Source organism: Cottoperca gobio, chromosome 4 (assembly GCF_900634415.1).
Source record: "Cottoperca gobio chromosome 4, fCotGob3.1, whole genome shotgun sequence".
In the NCBI taxonomy this organism is placed as follows: domain Eukaryota; kingdom Metazoa; phylum Chordata; class Actinopteri; order Perciformes; family Bovichtidae; genus Cottoperca; species Cottoperca gobio.
In genome coordinates this window covers 16,290,383-16,306,447 of record NC_041358.1, presented here as the reverse complement: position 1 = coordinate 16,306,447, position 16,065 = coordinate 16,290,383, and the positions used below count along the sequence as shown (strand labels likewise).

Here is a 16,065-nt window from a genome sequence, read left to right as displayed (position 1 = left end):
TTTGAAGAAACTGGTTTATCACTTGCCACAGTAACTAAAAGTACAGAAAAAAAAAGTAATTTGCAGCCATAGCTATAAGTTACCACCATTTTCTGCTGGAGGATGGTGAACACCGTTTACCCCGGACACAAAATCATAGTTGACTTTCTCCTTGAATGAGAAGTAAAGTTTGAACTCTGCAACTCCATCTTCTTTTTGGAATAAGCAATGCACAACAGCAGCAGTTGGCAGAAATTGACATCAGTGTGTGACTTGATTTATATGCAACAACAAAGGAGGAGTCTTGCATTCAAAAGCAACAAGAGATGTTAATGATCGAGTGGTGAACTTTAATAAGTTACTCTCAAAGCATCTGGCTCCCACCTCCCCGGAAGTGCTAGAAAATAAAATGATGTAATTAAATGTATTAGAAGTGTCACATTAGAGGCCACGTGAGGGTGTGATGATCACTTGTGACCTTAAGAAGGGAAGATGAGTCTCTCTTGATAGTGAATGGTACAACCAAGCCAAGTCTTCTGGCATTGGAGAGATTGTTTCTGGGTGGAAAGTGGGGAAGCTCTCATCAGCAACACTCATTTTTAAATGAAAGAATTAATACATATTTCAATCTCCTATGTGTATAGGCAGACAGTTTCCAATGGAGTTATGGGGGGGGGGGGGATTCATTCAGACTGCATTCACTTTGAGTTGTAGGTGGAAAAGCGTTGGTTCAGGGGGTTCTCTGGTGACTTCATCCACTCCTTTTTCAACTGCTGCTTCAGCTGCGACAGCCTCATGTTGGGGTTCTCCTGTTTTAGGCGAGGCATGTTGGCCTCCTCATATGCAGCAAACGCTGCTTTCATCCTCCGCTCCGGGTGGTGGTCCATGTCCTCCGGCCCAGTGCTGGAGATAGCAAGAGAGGATGTAACGATGGCTTGTTAACATTCACAAGTCATTGTCGCTGTTTTATAGCCCCAAGAAACTTAAGAATCAACATTAGAATAATCACTAAGGATGCTCCGATCAGGATTTTTCACCAATGGCTGGAAGCCTTATCGGCCGATCCGATCACGGGAACTATTTGAAGCCATTTCTTCGTAAAATAGTAATAGACAATAAAACTAAAAAGGTATGCTTTAGGGCGTCACTACCTTGGGATTGACAGGTCGCTACAACGGTATTGTCCGGTCCTGTTGCTCTCTGTGTTTTCGTTTTAGAGCTTTAATCTTTTCAGTTCATGAAAGTTAATTGTAACATTTTAGTCGTTTAAAAAAAAAATGTATTAAGTGTTTTAACATAGCTCCACCCTCTCAATTTTAAAGCAGTCAAGTGAGTATTGACATTTTTTTAAATTCAGAATTGATGCTTCATCTGATCGGCTCTTCTAATCAGCTTTCATAGTGACACCGTTAAAATGATTCAGAACGAATAACTGCCGATAACAATCGGTGGACGATTGATCGGAGCAGCCTTAGTAATCACAAGGTCAAAAGGGTGTCACACACAGTACAAATGGTACCTGAGCACAGCGATGGCATCTTCTATTGATCTGGCTTCCACAGATCCTTCCTCAGGGATAATTCTGTTCACGTTCTCCTCCAGTGGAGTCTCCAGGTGGCTCTTTTCTGTGAGAAGATATTTTATTTGATGGTCAAGAAAGTTTACTGGTTTGATCCCCTGCTGCGGGATTGTATCTCTACTCCTGTTTCATCTCTATTCTAACCAGCACACTTCTTAAACCTCATCATCAAACCGTCATCTTAAACCTGATATGTACCTTTTGGCTTGAGCTCTTCCTCATTCTGTTGCTGTAGCTCGTTCTGAAGCACCTCCTCGATCTGGGCACGAGTCACTTTTTCTCCAGGTCCAGCCTCCCTCAGGGCTCTGCCTTTTATGGTAGAGGTCTCCTCATCCAGGAGTCGTTGGGTTTCCTTTTTCCTGTCCAGAAGCTCGAGCCTCTTCTTCTCCTTGTCATCCTGCAATGGTAGGAAGCGGTCTCATCAGACTTTAAAGTAGTTTGGCCACTACATGTATTTTGACACATGCAATCACTTAACTATTCAACAATCATCACTGATGTTCCTCTGACATCACTGACAATAAGGAACCATGTAATAAAATACTTAGAGCAGCATATCACTTCTGCATGTAAATGATAGGATGTTGAATTAAGTCAAGCTCAAATTTAAGAGTCTAAGTCTAAGTAAGGATGATAGCTACAGTAAGTCCAGTACAGATAGCAAAAATAATGTTCTCCTCCCTCTGAAGCAAGCCTATATATGCTTTATGTTGCTCCATAGCTGTTTGGTTGCACAACATATACATAAAACATGCTGATCTGTAATATAATACCTCAGTTGCTCCATCGTTATTGTTCTTTGTTGTGTAACTGCTTGCTAATACAACAGCCCAATGTCCCACAGGGGATAATTCACATATAATCCCATCTAGACTTTAGACCTGTCGATATGTGTGTGTGCCAAATCAGAGGGCAGGATTCCTGTTCTGAGCAAAAGCAAATGTGATAGTTCTGCCAGTTTCTTTGTCTTGTGTTTATATGTATTTATGTTCCTTCCCTATTGATGTTTTAATGATTTCAGCTAAATGTAAACTGACTACACACACATCATCCAAGAACTATCACAGTGACGAAATTTCATAAAATCAAAGCAAATTCTTGAAACCACGACTACATTTAATTTGAACATCACACTGAACAGACAGCTCACCTTTCTCTGCCCTTTTTTGAGAACATGTTTGTCGGTTTCTTCCCACAGAGCATCCTCTTCCTGCTTCTTCTTGTGGGCGTCAGCTACTGCCTTGGCCTCGGCCTTGCGGGCTTTAGCTGTGGCCGCCTTGGAGTTCTCACCCTGGAACTTCTTTGGCATCCCAACAGCTGCTCTTCAGCTGACAGAGAAGGAAAGACAAGAAAGCCAATCATAAGAGTTTGACTGACCAGATAGTTTTCGAGGCTGATGCTCAATACTGATATAGCCAGTTTTACCAACATTGATTGAAAACCCTACCTATTTTTCTTTTTCTTTTTTAAATCTTTTTTGTGTTTATCCCCTACAAACCAAACAATGACTGTTTAACATGCAGTATTTATATTGGTGATAATGGGTAATAATAATACATTTTATTTATAAGCGCACTTTTCATTTGCGTAAACAAAACTCAGTGCTATAGAGTAAAAACCATGAGAAAAATATACATTTAAAATGGGTAATGTGCACCAGCTATTTTGAGATAGATGAGTAACGTTGTTAGTAACAAATATACGTATCCTAAATTAGATTTGTAAATGTCTAAAGTAAAATAACGGAATCCAATTATTAGCCTTGTTAGATGACTACCTTATCTAATAATCGATTTGAAAATATGTGTTACCAAACAGTAAACAGAGAGGATATGCAAAAAGGAGGTTAAGTAAGCCATATATAGCGAATATATTCTCTCAGATTACACAAAAGACTGCAGTTTTGCTTGTCCTGAGTAACGTTAGCTTGTTAGCCATAGCTAGCCGATGTTAGCCTTATAAACAAGACAGCTTTGCTTCTCAATGAGCCGGCCTCACTATTTCAATTGGGTCAAATGAAGCTAAGATAGTAATGAACACAATAGACAAAGTATTAACATGGTTTCATACCAGTATGAGAGGAAAAACAGGTCTTAAGTAGACGACAATTGACTGTTGTTTCGAAGAGGCATCTGCCACCTCCTCCCTGAAACCTGCGCGCACTCTGATGACGTAGCGTATATAACTACTTTACTCGGAACTTAATCGTCTCTGAACATACAACCAAGGGCTCGATAAAGTCTTTCATTTTTTGTGAACTTTTAGACTCTATACTAGATATCATAATTTCACACAATATAAATCAAACAGATCTATATTTTTCCAAATTCTTACACAAATGGCCTACTTTTTGGACTCAAATGAAAGATTATATATTGTGTAAAACTAATCCTAATAGCAAAATTGAGAGTTCTGTGGTGGAAAGTTTATTATATATAACATTTACTTTATTGTGAACTAATTGATTATATATGTTACAGTTTACATTCATAAATACAAAATAACATACAGTAACCTCCAATTTCATTGAATTTTTATGTGAATAATAGAATATATTAAGACTCTCCAGTTTAAATAAATACATTAAAAAAACTGTTAAACGGCATGATTTGTTTCTTTTTATACTTTTATATTTTTGAGGTTTACTTCTATTTTTATAATCCTATTTCTAATTATTTATTTAAAATGAATAAATATTATTGTTTCTCTATACTATGTTGAGAACATGTAAAACACTGTCCTTTTACTTTCACTGTAGCTTTTTGATAAAACATTTTTTTATTTGTTTTCATGTGTAACATTTGTTTCTAAAAGGTAATTTTTTTTTGAATTTCTATTATATTACTTTTTCTTACGGAAAATATAACAAGGCCTTATTGTTGCCAAAGATCAAACATAATGTCCTAGACATCTTAACATGTCTTTAATCTCTATATTTGTACACATTTTGCCTCATTATCCTTAATAAGGAAATACATTATTCTATAGAATTTCAGTTTAAAGTACCTTATATTCTGTTATTCTTTAGGTTTTTCCATTTTTAATTTCAGTTTTTCCTCTATAAGGATTTATTTGTCATATATTGACCATGTAAAACAGTATAAACTACCAATTTATTCAGTATTAAAGTAAATATATTTCTCATTTAGATACAAATGTAAAATCTGACGAAGTAGTATTTATGTAAAGGCTATAGCGGAATTTAAAGTATAGTGTTGTCTTCTAAAAGTATGTGGAGTATAAACAATAAACTATAAAATTGCAGAAAATTAAAAATACTCAGCCTCAATATATAAGTGACTCTAAGGACAAATAAGGAAGTTACGCTGTTGTCATAATTGAGTCAAGGGACACACTTTGTTTATTAAGTTAAACAGTTTATACAAATATTAAAAAATATGAACTATATAGATTTTTTACATTACAAAAACAACCTGATGGAACATAATAATGAATGCATATCTCTCAGAAGTAACTAGATGGTGTAATCTGAGCTGGAATACAGAAACAGCTGAATCTCATCTGTATTTATTCAGAAGTCGTTGTCGCTCTCCTCCAGCAGAGGCGGTCTCGTGCCACTCTTGGAGGGGCGAGCACCCCTGGACACTGGGCCCTCAAGGCTTGTTGTCCTCCAGATCCTTGCTCTCCTCCTCCTCGCCTTCATCATCTTCCTCGTCATCCTCGTCCACATCAATCTCGCTGTCTTCAGTCTGAAAAAAGCAGGCAAGCAGGGACACATAATTATAACAACCATTACAAAAAGATCATAGTTTTTAGAGTCCAGTCAAATGATTCCTGGACAATTATTCAACACACAATGTGGAACTACAACAGGGATGGATATATTTTCATACTAACTAAACACTGAACCAGCTAATGTCTCACAAAAACTTCAAATCAGACAGATCTAATCACAGAATCATCTCTTCAGCTGTAATGAAAACATACAAAACTGATCTAACAGTGAACTAGAACATGTCCACCTGAAGCCAGATAACTACAGGGACCAGTCAAACCTAATTTAAAGTAAAAATCCATTCCAAACACTTAAACACTGTTAAAAACATCTGCACCAATGTTCAAAAATGCATTTTTAGAAAAGACAAGAAATACCCATTTCTACACCCATAGATGCATCAGTGGAGTAGAATGCAATGAAGCAATCATTTATTTATTTCCAATGACTCTGTCTTCCTCTTTCAGTATCTCTCAACAAAACAAACACAGGTGGTGAAGTTCATACTGCATATGTGTTTCAGTAGTGGTATGATGCAAGAAATAGTTAATGTTCTCAGTGAGAGATAGATAATGTTCCAAAACCATTGCAGCACGTCTGCTAGCTCTGAGCGTACATCTCATCCACTTGTCCTGTGTGAACAATCCCCACTGTGTCAGAGATTTTGAGAATGGATTTTTCCTTTAAATACACAGAGGAGCAAGGAGTGAACTAGGTCCCGGTCCTGCACAAACCTTTCCTTTCCGTTGTTTTTTGCCACGAGGGATTGACCTTCTGGAAACAGCTAAAGAGGGCTTTTAAAATACAAGTAAATTAGAGAAAAAAATAAGATACGGAACAAAATGGAAACCCAAAGGGACGTGAAACTGATGCTGGTGTGTAGGACACTACAAAAAAGTGAACAGCATGTCATTCTGTAACAAGAGAGACAGCACAGAGTGACATTTAGGGCAACTGGGAGTGAAATCAATGACACCTTTTATTTATTTTTCCAAATAATAACACAAAATGAAGAGATTCTTGCAACATCAGGATTAATTTAAGAAGAAAAAAGGAAATAATCTTGTTTTGATATTGCTATGACAGTACTAACCTCATCACTATCGCCACCCTGCATGTTCCCGATGAATCGAGCTCCTCTTCCTATGGTGCAAAAATAGGCAACACAGGTTACGTGAAGTTTGATGATAAGTTTTAATAGATTAAGCATTTATTTTATGAGGAGCACAGGGATAAAAAACAATCAGAATCATAGAAAGCAGAACATGATGGAGATAACTTTGTCTACAATGAACTTTAGACTTAGCAAATGTTTCCAAGCATTGGTCATAACAAGGCCATGGCTATTCCTTTTCTGTGTACCTGCCATGATGCCGTTTCGTGTGGGCCGTGGTTTAGAAGGTGGACCCTCTTCCATGTCGCTGTCTGAACCCTCGTCCTCTGGAACGTCCATGTCAGAATCCTCCTCTTTCACTGCAGAAAACATATTTCATGAAATAAGTGTGTGAGATCATAAAGAGGGTTGAGATTATGCGACTATGCTTTTGCTTTCACTGTGTGCAATTGGTCTCACAGGAACTCTTCGTCAGATCCCTCTCTTCCTCCTCCCTCAATACGTTCTGCATCATTTTCATTGTGTTTTCCGCCTCCTGCAGTGGAAATAAAAAAAGGACAAACTCGTATATTATGGCCAGCATACATCCACTGCATTCAGGGTAAGAGTCACTCCCATTTATGTTTGTGAACAGTACTGTGTTATTTCTCATCACCACAGGTCGGCACATTTTATTTTTACAATTTCAAATTATGCTTTGTTCAAAACAGGAGAAAATGATAAATTGGTCTCTTAGGGAAACAAAGACTGATGAAGTTCTTTCTTCCATTCATAGAAAAACAGACAATTTTCCCTTTATTTTTATTTTCTATAAACCCATATTTGCAGTCTCTGGGTTATGAGCAATACTGACACAAAGTGGCAATATGTTTAAGCAAAAGTATGTAATATTACAAGCAGTTCCATAGGAAGTGCTTCAATTCAACATTTAAGAATCATTGTTCTACGTATCATACATACACACCTCAAACCTTTCCTGCTCCAGCCGATGGTATTCATCCAGCTGAGACTCCAGGAAGCAGAGGTTCCTGAACTTCTCCACAAAAGTTTCATATTGTTTCTGCAGATCTTCCTCAATCTTCTCATATTCATCCATGAAGGCCGGCCTAGAAAATTGAGCGACGGATATCAAACAAGGACTCACAAAACGGTGAGCACAGACATACTTGGTGTGACTCAAAGACAGACAACTTTAAGATGGCTTAAAGCTTAGATATAGCACAACTTAAAGGTTTTGAGCAAAGAGTACAAATAATTTAACTCAAAATAAAAGGTCTCTCATATTCACTATATGCTTTGTTTTAATTTACCAAAGGCCCTGGGAATCATTCCCGTCATTGAGCCTGTCTGCTACCTGTCGGTTGTGAACTGACCTGACACTCTGCAGTGTCTGGAGCCTTTTCCGATTCCTCTCCAGCTCTTGCTTCTTCTTTTCTATCTTAGCGTCCAGACTGGTTTCATCAGAAACAACGTTACTCAGCATGTCTTTGGTCTTCTCCACACTTTCCTTGACAATTAACACAAAAGGCATAGGGGCAGATTCAGTGCCATTTCATAGATTAAAAAAACAGATCCTTGTGTGAATTTTAAAAATGAGGATTGTCAGGATGAATACATACCAAAACCTCCTTGATGGCAGCTCTCAAGGCCTTTTCGGTCTCATTGATCTCCAGAGGTCTGGCGATGGCTGCAGTTCTCATTTCCTTGGGAAACATTGAAAACAAAGACAGCAAAGTAATCTCCTGCATCACTGTCACAAATGTATTTTTAAATAGATTGCGGGACAATTGTACAGCTGCTATCATTCGAGAGCAGCAGCTTCGGTTTACTGCAAAAAACAATCAGCACTCACAAAGTAATAGATTAGGGTTACAAAGTTACTTAATGGCTGATGGCAGTTTAGGTCAAATTGATCTTGAAGGAAACATTTCAAAATACCAATAAAAGGACAAAATAATTATCTTTAACATTGGTAAATGTCTTTTCAGACAGAGATATCTATGTTTCTTAAAATTAAATAATATCACTGGATACAATTTGGTCTTCAAACGGTTCCAACATTTGATCTGGCCTGGGCCTAATGTATGAAGAGAAGCCCACACTGTCTCAGATTGTGAGGACTCAAGATCAAGGAATATGGAAACCAGTGTTTGTGTCTGTTAATATCTGTGTTTTCCCTCACCCTTAAGTCCACTTCTTTTCCCAGTAAATCATACAGAGATGCTCCTTTTGATGTGACCTCAGATGCCAGCTGCCGAGCTGCTTTAAGATCTGAAATCTTAAGTGAAGACAGAGTGAGACCTTATCAGCAACACAAGGTGTTTTCTTCTACTTCGCATTTGATAAAAGATAGATTAAAAAAAAGAAGAAGGGAGAATGCAAACAGGAAATGGAATAGAAAGCTGAAAAAAAACTAATTATATCAAAGTTTTATACAAAGAAAAAAAACACAAAGATATCAAACAGCACAGTGTTAAAATAAATAAATTGTATTGACTACCTTCTTTTAATCTGAGACTCGACATGCATGTGGGTCAGATTTACAGTGACCAACTAGATGTTGTTCAAGTTAAGTAATGCAACAAATTTGATAAAAAACGAGACCTGAATTCAGGGCACATTCACATCTGCTTAATTGGACAATATATGGCATTTGCTTCATTTGATCTGTCTTAGATTCCAACACTGACTCAATTTAAATGCCACAAATGTTTCTTGCCAAAACACCCTAGAGCTGATATCTTAGTAATTAAGTTATGAAGATAGGAAACGATAAGGATAAAGTAACATAGATATAACATTACATTGTAAAAACTGCATCTCACCCGTGAGCCGAGATCAAACTTGAACTTGTTGTTGTCCTCCTCAATTCGGTCTCCCAAGGCCATCTGCTTGGTCTTCATAGCGCTGTACAGCACTGCGGTGATCTTAAGCATCTCTTTCACTGCGTAACCATCGGCCTGGTACAGGCGCTTGGTGTTCAACTTGATGTGAGCCTTAGTTGCCTGTAACCACGTAAGACACAGGTTAAGACCGACTGACCCTCAGCAGGCCTTCAATAGCTAAGAGTAATCTGTACATTCTGTATAAATTTAAGAAAAGATATTACCATAAACTGGGCCACGGCCTTGATGAAGAATATTCTGTCTGACTCTGTATCTACATCAGCGGGAATATCCATCTGAGGCTCATATCTACGTGGAATGGAGAAAGAGATGGATAGGGAGCAAAAGATAAACTGCAATATATATATCAGTACCCTCCATTACTTACATGATGTTAATACATAGTTTTGACTGATGCAAGTAAAAACAATCATTCAAACTAAACCAGGCAGAAATTCGTAAGTACTTCCAGAGTCAGTAAATGTATTAACAACATTGAAGTGAAAAGTGATTGTTTCCTCTTCCAGGGAAATTCCACATACTACAAAGTACAACTTTGAACTTAACTAACACAAAATAGAGTGCAACAATTTACAGAAAAAATAATATTAAAAAAAGAAAAGAAACCATCACAGATGCACGTGTTGGATTCTTTAAAGAATGTTGAATTTGTGTACTTAATTTGTCTAAATCATACCTCTTTGCAAGCCATATTAGGATTTCTGCCACTAAAGTGAAGTTTGGTGTTCTGAAGTTCTCCATAGATATCAACCGAGGATAGCCCAGGGCCCTCATCATTTCTGTGAAATCTGTCAAATGAAATGCAACTTCAGTTACCAACATGTAGCTTACATCTACAAAAAAGTTATATAATGAAAATGGCATACAATCACTTACTTCTTAAGTCTCTAAAGGACATGTTGACCTGCCAGCACTGTAGAGCAGAAGATGCACTGGTTCCTCCTCTGTCAGCAAAGGAGAAAGAGATGTATTTATAGACAACCAAGCCAACAGTTACCGACTCTGCACAGTTTGTCTCAGAGACTCGATCGAGACAAGTAACCTAAATAAAAATATTTTACTTTACTAACGTTAAACTATAAGTGCTGACCACCATCGACATCTTAAGGTGGTGAAAGCTAAAAATAAAGATCCTTATGATATAACAGAATCCTTAGGGATTTAACACCGATTAGGATATTGTTGTTCGATAGGGTATGTTTAACCACCAGCCGAGAGTGTGAAGGTAATATCAGTTTAACTACTGTAGCAGAGTTGTCAACAAATAGCCTAGATTAGATAGTTTGTGGCTAGGTTGTAGCTAGTTAGCAAAAAGCTAACGCTTGGTGTCACCGCCGGTGGTTAGCGGCAGTTCAACCTGTAACAAGAGACACTTTTACCGAACTACCTGATTAACAGTAAGCAAACATAGCATAACAGTTAGCAAACGTAGCAAAACGTTATCGTGTTTACGGGCCTGATAATGATTTTTACCTGTCGTTGAAGCTATCTGAACTAGCTGTTCACTCGTCTCAACCATAGATGGTCTCTATGGAAACAGACCTACGGAAGCTCAATGCGGTCCAAAAGACAATCGAGACATTTGTTATTACAGTTCATCAGGAACATCTGCATTTTATTTCTGATGACTCTTTGGTTATATATCACATGGATTACTTACATTACTTGAATTAACTTGAAAATGATTTGCTTATAAAATACAATCCATTGCTACAAGATAAAAGTGAAATTAGCTCCACCTCAACATTAACTTGTATAATGAGTTAATTTAATTGTGATGCATTATGCTGCTCAGTGGTGGAAGAAGTAATTATATATTTTACTTAAGTACAAGTAGCAATACTGCAATGTTTCTGCTACAAAAAAATGTCCTGCATTAAAAACTTTACTCGAGTTACAGTAAGAAAAGTGTGATCATTGACATATACTTAAAGCACAAAGCACTTCACATTTCAGAATAACACCTTTTATATTATTGGATTATAATCATTGATGTAAACATTGCTAATGTTGCAGCTAGTGAAAGTGGGGCTAATTTGAACTACTTTATGTATTGCAGATGGCTTAATCTATAAAAAAATACATCACAATTTATGAGTTGGTTATATGTAGTAGTTTTGATCTGACTGCAAATAAAAATATTTATAAGGTGGAGTGAAAAGTCCAATATTTGCCTCCAAAATGTAGCGCAGTAAACATATTAAGAAACGTTGAATGGGGTTACTCAAGTGAAGTACAAGTACCTCAAAATTGTACTTGAGTACAGTATTTGCGTAAATGTAGTTACATCCCATCACTGCTTTCAGTATTTTGCTGCTGATACTTCTGTATTTGTATTAGGTAACATTTTCTATGCAGGAATTTTAGTTGGAATGGAGTATTATTGAAATGGTGGTATTGCTATTGCTTTTAACTGAGTAAAGGAATACTTTAGAATTGTCTACTACTTTCTTCCAATGGGAAAGGGCTGCAGTGTGCAATAGTATTGGTGGCCACAGGGGGGCGCTGCCTCTCAGTCTGCGCCACAGAAGACTTTCATATCTATGGGCTGCACTCCTGACGCAGAGCATGATGGAGCAAACTGGTGAGCCACCTCACAACAACAACAACGCGACTGGAAATGAACCTCCTGCCTGCGGCCTCCACAGTAAACGCCTTAAAGAGCTGGAGAATGCCGCCCTGCAAACCACTTTAATATCACAAATGGAGACGGATTCTGGGGCGGACGCCGGGAGCTGGACGGGGCAGCAGTCCGGGGAGGACGAGCAGTCGAACGGCTTGTCCTTGAACCACCGGTCGGCCTCTCCGCAGCTCAGCGCGGACACCGAGGCGGAGGAAGTGGAGTCGGCTGAAGATGTCGCCAAAGAGCGGGTCGAAGAAGAAAGGACCCTGACGGACCATTTAAACAAACGGCTGCTCTCATCGTTTCTGGAAAAGCTTAACGAAAGGGATCTGGCTCTTCCCGGTGTTCAGCGCCTGGACTGTGCAGTAGCGGACGAGGACTCAAACAGGGCCGCAGATGAGTGGTGAAGCACCGGGCTGAAGAAAAGCAGCAGAGAAACATGGAGGTGTTTGAGGGATTCAGGACCAATGTGCACGGAAGCACAATCCCACAACATTAAAGAAAGACTTTCAGTTAGGCTTGCCAATTTATTCCGTAAAATGGAGTGTCTGGAAATGTTATGCTTACTTTTGTATAGTGAGAATGGGTGAAAGATAATGAAAATGCAATAAATGACCATCACGCGGTATGAATTGCTTTTGTACTTATTGGTAACATGTATCTGGCAGCCATAATGGATGTGTGGCAGCCATGAGTGAGCGTCTGAATTTTGAAGTGACATTCAATCATCAGCAGGTGTCAGTATAACCAAAATATATTTTAATACACCTTAGTACTGTATTAATGGTTGGATATAATCACACCGGTTCTTATTCTTAAGTCTAATTTTAAGAGAGAACTGAATAAAGAAATCAACAAAAAGTGCTTAAAGTCAAGTTACTTTCTTTAGGCCTTAATCTAAAACCTAAAAATAATGCTGATAACGGTTAAAACATACATTAAAAAAAATATATATATAAATGTATCCCTCCCTCTCCAAGTACATGACCAACTTTTCATCATTATAAAGACGTAGTACAACTCAATTAAAAATACACTTCAAGCAGAAATTACACACTATCTTGATAACATACTCATAAAAGTAGAAGCACATGAAGAAGCTACATATTAACAGTAATAAGATATGTTACTCTTCCCCTATTTCCAAAAAAACTAAAAGTTTCATTATATAGCAGTGAAATGTAAATGATGCAGAAGCAACCAGGATGTAATTCTCAAATATAGTATACATTTAGAGTTAAGTTGTTACAAAAAAGAATCTTGTCTATGTAAACCTACTTACTTTGATTTAAGACATTTGTGACCTAACGAAATGCATTGTGAGAAAACTGGATCCTCTCGCACTGATAACGAACCAGACGAAACCAACATTGATCAGTTATCTTGATGAGCTCTGTGGATCTGTGGAGGCATCTCTAAAGCCTCCAGCCAGAGAGTGAAGTTTCGACTGGCTATCATTATTTTCAATAGCCACCACTATCTTACCAGACACACTCATAAAATAGTACATGACCCAGTGCATTCCTAACATTAACAGCCCATTTCCAGGCTTTAAGCATGAATGTAGTCACAGGTAATAAAAAAAAACTTGTAATATGTTTTTATAAAAGTTGTGCATTAGGCGTGTACTAAAATACCTACTTGAAGACACACCTTCAAATCAGATTTCCAATGAGCAGAGAAACTTTCCACTTTCAGCAGATGAATGTGCCAAACTCTGTGCATAAATCATTCTTCACATTAAAGCTCAACAATCATCAGGAACAAGAAGAAAACAGCTGATACTGCTGGTAGTAGCAAGTTGTAAAGTCAGTTTAGTATATTTATATTATTATAAATAACACAGGCGTCAACTGAGGCTGTGTGTGGCCTGAGTAATGACCTATGAACTAGTTGGCATTTTATAGGACCCCTATTGTAAAATGCTTTGATAGCTTTAAAATGTGTTCTGCAGTTTATATGTATGTGATAAGTCATAACAGGCATGAGATCTCCCATTTATAAGAGCTGTGCAACAAAATATTACTGAGTTATATACTACTTTATGTAAAAACGCCCAAAAATAAATAAAATACTACCTTTACTAACTATTTAAGAGGACACTTAAGCATAATACATAACATCATGAAAATCAATGAACCTGGACATGAAACAAGAGTTCAATTACTTTTATTGCACACACACACACACCCCAGGCCGCCCGCCACATTAACACTGGTTGAAGTGCAGGTGCATTGCTGCAGATATGGAACAGCCAAAATGAAAGTCTTGATGAAAAAGCCTTTCAACATTACAGGAATTCAAATATTACCTGGGGGTTGTCGCTGAGTTTATATCTTCCTTGGCACAAAAATAAAGGCCTTCATTGTTCAATCACATCTTAAGTAATAGATTTATAAGTAAACATAGCACCAAATGTGGAGGATAAAGAAACAACAACTTTAGGAATTTAGAGTTGAATTGAATGAGGAATAATAGACTAGTACACTAAAAAAGCTTTTTGCTACTGGAGAGGAATGACATGCTATTTGCAATTTAAAAAATGTTAAGTTGTCCAACACTTAAACTCTGAGTGGTGATATAATAGTCCCAACATCTGTCGGTTCCTCTTCACAAGTTTCTTCTTTATGCAGGTCCCTTAAGGGCACAAGCTGTGGTTTATCTCCCTGCAAAAAAGAAGCTGATTTAAAAACAATAAACAATAAGAAACGGAATGTTGATGGACACCAAGATACTTTGACAAACACATACTGAATTATTATACCCAGGAGTACACTCCTTGAAATTGATATTAATTTGAAAATGACTGTAGTAGTTATGGGGTGAAGCCCTCTAGTTGTTGTAGATGTGGTGCTACATACACATCTTATATATTACGTTATGTACATACTATAAGTATGCTTGCAACTGTGAACTGCATACGTGTATAAGTTATTAATTATTAATGAATCATTCACTCATTCATTTCTTTACCTGGCCATTCAGTCTCACAGGCTGCAGCGGTGTATCCAAGCATGCATCGTGCAGAAGACAGGGAAACATTCTGGACAGTGTTCCAGTCTTAAAACAAACACAGCCCACATTTATACATGCAGTTTCAGTCCAAAATGATCCATTAACAATTATAAAGTGGTTAGAGTCATGAGCAGGGATTCATTTAGTTATGCTATGTACAAAACGGATATATAACTTTGGATACGAACCCTTCATTAAGATGAAAAGCATGCAGACTGCATACAGAAAATGTGAATCCATAAGGTCACAGCCCAGTGTGTTACCTAGCCCAAAATAATAAATAGATAATCTCCTGTATCCTTACATTTCTACATTCTGTAGGTGCATCTACACAAGTAAAACAACGGGCACCAAACTCATAAGCTTGCGATTTGGTACTTACTCTGCGCTCTGATGGGACCTCTACTTGCTTTTTGTTCAGATCCCACCATAACAAACCCTCTTTAATTTGATTCCTCTTTGTCGGTCCTGTGTGTAGAGAGAAACAACAATGTAATCATCATTCATTGTATTTATAAAGCACTTTTCAAGATTAGGCACAAAGTGCTTTACAGGTTAAAATATTTAGAGTTCATATATAGTAATTTGTGGATATGAGAAATAAGCAGGTGACATTTTAGTAAATTCCCCATTTCTAAACACATAAGATGCAAATATAAGAGGTGATCTCGCATAAAGCAGATAGGATGACAATAAAATAACAAACTCTTGAATTTAAAACAGATAAACGTGTAACATTGGTGGAAGTGCATAAGGTGTCAATTAAATATGTAAAGACAATAAAGTTAATAAAAATAACTTTTCATAAATCATAAAAAATGGAACATTAGAAACTTTGATTGCACAGAAACTTGTGTTGGTAAATCTGAAATACTGGCAACTTTTTAAACCAGCAATTCTGAATAATGTGTCTTGTTGTGTCAGCAGTTTTTACTTGTGTCTTTTTATCTTCTTACCTGTTGCATAGCTGACTATCATCCCAACAAGCACCACCGAACTTGTCGCTATGGCACCAAAGTAGAGGTAGGACATGGAGTATAAGTTAAGCAGGACCCTAGAAAAGAAAGGGTTCATTAAAAATATGTTTCAGTTTTATTGCTGTAACATGTATTT

The 16,065-nt window shown here is 37.4% G+C and overlaps 3 protein-coding genes across 4 annotated transcripts in view; all 3 read right to left on the bottom strand.

Moving 5' to 3' along the window:
- ccdc124 (coiled-coil domain containing 124) lies at positions 1-3,747 on the bottom strand. The gene is made up of 5 exons (XM_029430576.1): positions 3,629-3,747; positions 2,709-2,886; positions 1,757-1,955; positions 1,499-1,604; positions 1-882 (listed from the first exon to the last, which is right to left on the bottom strand). The coding sequence occupies exons 2-5, from the start codon at positions 2,865-2,867 to the stop codon at positions 678-680; spliced, it is 669 nt and encodes a 222-aa protein (XP_029286436.1). The 5' UTR covers positions 2,868-2,886; positions 3,629-3,747; the 3' UTR covers positions 1-677.
- A 1,143-nt stretch (positions 3,748-4,890) lies between these two features.
- Positions 4,891-10,879, bottom strand: cluap1 (clusterin associated protein 1). The gene is given in 14 exon segments (XM_029428809.1): positions 4,891-5,181; positions 5,183-5,268; positions 6,388-6,437; positions 6,657-6,767; positions 6,868-6,943; positions 7,373-7,514; positions 7,782-7,915; positions 8,028-8,111; positions 8,591-8,686; positions 9,234-9,413; positions 9,518-9,602; positions 9,991-10,102; positions 10,191-10,258; positions 10,788-10,879. Coding segments are annotated over 13 exon segments (1,269 nt in total). The 5' UTR covers positions 10,213-10,258; positions 10,788-10,879; the 3' UTR covers positions 4,891-5,090.
- Positions 10,880-14,096: 3,217 nt separating this feature from the next.
- The window catches only part of slc5a5 (solute carrier family 5 member 5), a 16,596-nt gene continuing 14,627 nt past the window's right edge, over positions 14,097-16,065 (bottom strand). For both annotated transcript variants that reach the window (XM_029430559.1, XM_029430560.1), the window contains 4 exons: positions 15,909-16,006; positions 15,335-15,420; positions 14,911-14,997; positions 14,097-14,603 (listed from right to left, as the gene is read on the bottom strand). In XM_029430559.1, the coding sequence (XP_029286419.1) occupies positions 14,499-14,603; positions 14,911-14,997; positions 15,335-15,420; positions 15,909-16,006 (376 nt within the window). In that variant the 3' untranslated portion in view covers positions 14,097-14,498. The remainder of the gene's footprint in view (positions 14,604-14,910; positions 14,998-15,334; positions 15,421-15,908; positions 16,007-16,065) is intronic.

Bases quoted from the DNA above. Each gene is read 5' to 3' on its own strand.
- ccdc124 (XM_029430576.1), bottom strand. From the start codon at position 2,867: ATGCCAAAGAAGTTCCAGGGTGAGAACTCCAAGGCGGCCACAGCTAAA. The intron at 1,605-1,756 runs GTACATATCAGG...ATCTTCTCACAG, and splicing joins GGAAGAGCTCAAGCCAAAAG to AAAAGAGCCACCTGGAGACT. The intron at 883-1,498 runs GTACCATTTGTA...TGCTATCTCCAG, and splicing joins GATGCCATCGCTGTGCTCAG to CACTGGGCCGGAGGACATGG.